Genomic DNA, 6,000 nt, shown 5'->3' on the forward strand with positions numbered 1-6,000 from the left:
TAATTTTTTCCGCTTGTCCATAATTAGCGTTCGAACGGTTGTGTTCCTGTCTCCTGTCAATCTGTCATCCGGTTTTGCATATCGCATAGTTCTCTGATTGTTTCGTGGATATATTGAATAATTCGGACCCTGTAAGTAGTAAATGCAAAACCTATTGTCAACTGCGTGGATTCTCACAAACTGCGTTTTAATTTGCACTACGAACAAGCAAACCCAGATTGTCCACAGTACGGCGCTACTAAGTAAAGCGTGTCTCTTTTCAGCGCCCCAGCTGGAAGCGCTGCCTCGGGTGAAAGCGACTATCAGGATGATGAACCGGTGCCGTGCAAACCGCACCGATGTGTCCTTGGCGTAGGCAAATGTCGCAAGTTTTGTAACGATGGTGGCAGCGCTCTGGTCGGTGTCCTTTGTGGCCACACACCGTACATTCCGCCGGTAGGTCTCCAGCGGCCATTCTGCACACGCGGCAGTTACACTTTTCTCGCGACATACACGATCCCATGGTCAGATAAACACTAATCCCGCAGCATACAAACGGACGACAAATTGTAAACACCAACGGTGCAATAGTGTGGGTGAAGCGCCCGAGTTCCTCGCTTTGTTCGGTGAAGTGTTCCGAAGAAATATCGAAACGCAAATAGCAAATTAACGCAAAAGGTAATGTAACTTGTGACGAAAGAACCGAATGGTAATTGATTTGTACCATTTTAACCATGCTGTTACGTTAAAATCTGCATTCTGGTTTCTTTCAGTCCTCGGTTCCATGTTGCCTGCTTGCTGAAACATTGTTTTCTTTTGTGACAAAGTAAATTATCCGTATCGAGCATTGCTGTTTCCTGCGAGCGTGTTGGTGAGCTCGAATAAGGAAAATCCTGGATCAAGAAGAATTTCAACGGTTGTCAACAGTTCATAGAAAGAGTTAGACCCGGCGACACCTCTTAAACATGGGATGCTGTTGTTCAAGAAAGCCACGATCTAACGTACGGCCAACGTACTTGCCCAGGCCAGATAGCCTCGCGGGCGAAAATTTTTGGCGTCCTCCGAGCTTCCAACTCGCTGGAAATGGAAATGCCGCAACGGCGAATGTGAGGGAACAGATTTCGTGCAACGGTTGTGGCTCTCAGCACAGACCCAACTACGAGTGCAAATACTTAAAGCGATTCTGCAAGGGATGCCGCGAGATAGGACACCGGTATCGGGTGTGTCCGATGGGACCGTCTTATCCAAACCGTGGCCAACGGTCGAACAGGCCAAACATGGAGCGAACATCGAACAAACCGCAGTCCCGTCCGAGGCAACAGGGTTATCCAAACCGTGGCCAAAGATCCAACAGGCGCCAACACCGGCGTTACCCATAAGCATCGGATATGACCTAACGCTACGTACCTCCAGGCGTGCGGTGTGAAACCGGGACACTGGACACAGTTGTCACAGGCACCGTCGAACACCTCACTGATGATGACGCCCTAGAAAAGAAAGCAGAACACAGAAGTACGTTTAAATAGTTATCGGACAATTAACTTTTCGTTTTTCACAAAACTTATTGTAGCTGTGAAATGTGCTGCAATCCAAATATAGAGAAATAAAAATGAATCCCTAACGTCTGTGTCGAATACTTAATTTTTGGGAGCTCACAGAGCGTTTGTTTATCGTAAGATACATTTCTTTTCTCCGAAAAACAATCCACAACAATGCTGCTTTAGAACTTATCGCTAGTTTTATTAACAGTCTGTATGCTCGCATCAGTTCAGGTGTTATAGTTGTTTAATTGCTTTAAAAACAACAAGCGCAGGAAGCTTCGGGCAAACGTTCTGGCGACCCTCTAAAGGGGCACAAAGAAGCTCTGTTGGACGGACACTTCCGAGGCGCTGTCGTCCATCTTCTTGAACGAACGCTGGAACTGCTGAAACCGGGTCCGGCGCTGCTGCAGATCCACTCCGAACGTGTACTTCGGCAGCTCACCGCTGGCATCCTTGGAAGGCGCTGCAGGGCCCTTGGAGACCCTTCCCTCACCGCAGAGCGGGCTGGCGATCCCGATCGGTTTCGTCGCCAGTTGCTGCTGCTGTTCGAACTCTTCCTTCAGCGTTCGGTAAGTGTCGGACCGGAAACGCGGCCCCTTGTCTTCCCGTGAGGTGGCATTCCGCGCGATAACGTACGTCGAGTAATGTTGCTCCCGGTTGGACGCGGGGCGCGCGTCTTCTTCCGCATAGCCCGCAGGGCGGTGGCTGCGACTGACGATCGTTGAGTGCGGACGCTCCTCCGGTGACCGGCGCTCGCCGACGGGCAAGGTTAGGGGTTGCTGGCGTTTGTTCACCACACTGTATCCCATCTCTATTTCCTTTTGGCGACTCTTCAGGAAGCTGCTCTCGGTCGGGCGATCGACGGCCAGCGGTATCGTCGTTCCGCCGTACGCTGGTGACGGCGTGCGGCGATTACTGAGCTCCTCGAGCGGCCCCAGGACGAAGCTGCTGGCCGAAGACGAGCGGCGATCGTGGGACTGTGTGTAGCGCTTCGAGGGCGATTGGCTACGCTCGCGGCGTGACACCGTGGACAGCACGCTGGTGATGGAATCGCGTGACCCTTGGCGCACCTTGCGCATCGCTTCCACTTTCGCCCGGAAGCGGTCCTCCTCGTCCAGCTTGCAGTTGATGCCAACATCGCGGAACCGGGGCCCAGCATCCGCGGCGCCCGTAACGGAGGTCGAGTTTTTGCGTGCCGATCCCACCGACTGCTTCCGGCGCTCGTTGGCACCGTGTTTGTTGAAGAGCGTCCGCTCGAAGCGCTTGATGAAACTCTCGACTTTCTGGACCGGCTTCGAAGTGCTGCGCGACTTTTTGCGATAAGTGCGCGAATCCACGACCACCGGAAGCTCGTGCGAGTCGAGCTCGATGTTTTTCACGTACAGCGGCTCGAACACATCCATCGCTGCGAACAGGAAAGCGAATACAATTTGATTAATGGACTCACACGACGGCGCAAGGTGCATCCTTACTTCCACGGCGGGTGTAAGTGCCAGTGTGGCCAGTGGACACATCGTCCGGTTCGTCGATCGTGAACGTGTCGCTCCGGGTGATGGCTGCCGTTGCGTAGCGAATCTGCTCCGGCTCCGGACTGTGATCGGCCGGCTTGGACTTGGACGTGGTGAACGTGTTGGTGCGCAAGATGCTGGCCGGTTTCTTGGCCTCCTGTCCCGGCTTATCGAGGTACACCACGATGGGGGCCGGATTCTCCTTACCATATCGCCCACCGTCTGCGCCACTGGGGCGACCACCGTTGCGACCGGAAAGTCCCACCGTTCCACTGCTGCGCCGAGTGGTGCCACTCGCAACGCGCTCCTCGTGCTGGGAAGAGTTTCTCCGGCCAGCACCGGGCCCACCTGGGGCCGCAGACGCTTTCATCGAACCGGTCTTGCTTTCTGGCGGTGCCGTGCTGAGGATCAGATTCGAGCGAAACGTGCGTAGGAAGGACATCTCTCTCTCCCGCTTGGAGAACCAAATCGCACGCGCGATACGCGATTCGAATTTGCTAAACTTTTGCCAACGATCCGAGATGCTTTTATCCGTAAAGACTCCCCACGACGGTGGACGGCTGAACGAATTTTCACGAGACGATCTGTCAATCACGTTAATCACGACACCGGAGCGCAGGAACTAAGACAACGATAGTCACTGATTTGCTGATGATATTTCGCGATTGTCATTGACGAGATGATGGAATGTATTACGCAGCGTTCTTTAGTAAATCAGTTCACAGAATATTTGCAATTCAAATCGAAATCTGTCGCTTAAGGGCATTGTACTGCGCCGAGAGCTGAACCAAGCTCAAGGAAAACACCCAAACTACGACAAGGTCGTCCTGTGCAGTCCGGTTGTCCGACCTGAAAGTGATTCTGTTCGCGAGATACGCACTGGACCTGCACCGTTCACCGGATAGTTGTTGCGCTAAACTTTGGCAATTGGGTCGCCTGTAACTGGCAATGGAAATGGTTCCCGTTCCACAACGACCGATAGAACCGATAGAACCTGCGGGGCCACACGCACCATACGAACGCAGTGAGCGTTTTAAAACCTGTTTTGCGTTATACTGTGCGAATTTTGAACCCGGCGATTTCCCGAAGCCGGCCAGAAAACCGTCTACCGACCGGTCCACACTCGTTTCAACTGGTTTCGGTGTCTTTGGACTATTCCGGCGGGCTTAAGGGACTGGACCATCTGGATCTGGATGGCCAGCATCACACCGCTCTCGCTGCCATGGGTGTTAGACTTGTTTTCGGTTAAGACACTTGGTCCTGGGGGTCACGCAAACCACTTCCGCGGGGTAACTTTCAACATCAGCACACTGCACACTGGGAAAACGGGTGACCTCGCGCGAGGTTTGAATGGCCGGGCGGAAGCTTCCGGTACCTCCGTGGCCACACTTCGTCTCTCCGTCTGACTTGGTCGCGATGTCGCGCGCGGCTTTGCGTGGATCAACGCCACGAACCCCGCCGATCGCTCGAGATGCAAACTGACGACTGTGAGCCTCCCTGGGCAGAGGCGTTTTTGTTGCGCGCTGTGATCGCATCTCGTACGACCGGCCGACCGGTCCGGTTCCCCACCAGGCTTCTCCACCACCCCCAGGCCGTCGGCCTACGCTCTCCCTCGATCGGTAGTTTTCGTCTCTTGCTCTCCTTTACGGGGCCATTACAAAAACCGACCACTTTCAGCGGTCGCGAAACTACTCGCAGCGCCACGCCAGGGAGTCGTGGAGGGATCCGGCGGTGTGCTGATCGCCAGATAGCCTAGTCATCGCACTATGGGACAATTTCATGCACCAGCAGATCGAACGTGATAATGGGGTTGTTTAGTAGCCGGAGTAGTTTTTTTCCTGTGCAAAATTATCACCCTTTTTGGTGTTCCATTGTACCCCAAAGCGGACGTTTGCTTTAGCACCCGAACGGGGTGCTGAATGGGGCAGCTGGGAATGTGATGCAAAAAGCATCGTGGATAAACAGCCAAAGCAGAGCGAGGGCGATCATTTTGATGTCAAGGTCACTTTTTATGCAGAAGTGCGCTCCGATGTGGGGTTGGGATCTGGCCACCACTTCCTCCACCGTGCACGGGAACAAATTTGGACGAAAGAGAACGCTCTTTTAAGCTCTCCCGGCATTTGCGGTGGCCGGTACTTGAAGAACGCATATGGAAATTGCACAGTCACCTTCCACCGTTCGGCCGGATCTCAGCTTTGTGGCTCGATTTGGCAGCCATTTGATACCGTTGTGCTTCTGCTCTCCCCCCGGACGGCCGGCGGACGGCGTAGGACGGCGATGACGAGTGGGTGGCCGATCGTGTGCGTTGGAAGAGGGCAGCCGAAGCTTTTCGGTCGCGCGAGCTCGCCGGAGACGGAAACGGGACACCTCACGCGGCTATGCGCCATCGGCGGAAGACCTTCTAAGGAGTCCCACTCGCACACCAGCTCCTTTGGACCCACGCAGAGCGGGAGGTCGATCCGTCTCCCTTAAGTGTTCCGTCCGATGATCTCATGTGCGCCGGCGTCCCCTTCCAGGCGGATGAACTTTCATTGCAATCCCCGGCTGCTATGCGCCGTGGTCAAGGTTTGAGGTTAGGAGTGCTCGCGAACGAAACTTGTTTTTGAGGTTAGGGGTTTTTTCCAGCATCCCAGCTCTCTCGCCAAGTGTGCCAGTTTGGCGAGGCTGGTCCGCTCACCCGAACCGTGCCAAATTGGAGACCGCGCGAACCCGGAACCGTTTCGCCAAGGTTGATTGATTTGTTGACAGCACGGAGCCAAAGGTGACAGATGCAGACGCCGCGAGGCCTGCTGCGATGCTAGAACATAATGCAGACACTCGCGCAGCATCGAAAGGCATTCGATCGGCTGTTTATCGGAGTTTTGTATATTTGCAGAGCGCACCGGGCCAACAAGTGTATCGTGCTGTGAGGCTGTGCTCTTTGGATGGCGTAAACAAGCCAACGTCTGGGCTCTTGAGGTCACCCCCAGAAA

At 54.2% G+C, this 6,000-nt stretch overlaps 1 protein-coding gene and 1 long non-coding RNA gene across 2 annotated transcripts; one reads left to right on the forward strand and one right to left on the reverse strand.

Moving 5' to 3' along the window:
• Positions 1-78: 78 nt before the first annotated feature.
• LOC131214405 (uncharacterized) lies at positions 79-1,520 on the forward strand. Its single transcript, XR_009157027.1, has 3 exons — positions 79-131; positions 264-657; positions 753-1,520. It is a non-coding gene; the product is annotated as an uncharacterized LOC131214405 (long non-coding RNA).
• A 302-nt stretch (positions 1,521-1,822) lies between these two features.
• LOC131214393 (uncharacterized) lies at positions 1,823-3,470 on the reverse strand. Its single transcript, XM_058208777.1, has 2 exons — positions 2,978-3,470; positions 1,823-2,925 (listed from the first exon to the last, which is right to left on the reverse strand). Exons 1-2 carry the CDS (start codon positions 3,468-3,470, stop codon positions 1,823-1,825), a joined length of 1,596 nt encoding a protein of 531 aa, XP_058064760.1.
• Positions 3,471-6,000: the final 2,530 nt, after the last annotated feature.

This window comes from Anopheles bellator, chromosome 1, assembly GCF_943735745.2.
Source record: "Anopheles bellator chromosome 1, idAnoBellAS_SP24_06.2, whole genome shotgun sequence".
Taxonomy (NCBI): Eukaryota; Metazoa; Arthropoda; class Insecta; order Diptera; family Culicidae; genus Anopheles; species Anopheles bellator.

What these genes read in the sequence shown, in the direction of transcription:
- LOC131214393 (XM_058208777.1), bottom strand. Translation starts at nt 3,470, where the DNA reads ATGTCCTTCCTACGCACGTTTCGCTCGAATCTGATCCTCAGCACGGCA. An exon ending in TGGAAGTAAGGATGCACCTT is followed by an intron (nt 2,926 to 2,977) that starts GCGCCGTCGTGT and finishes TCCTGTTCGCAG; the next exon opens with CGATGGATGTGTTCGAGCCG.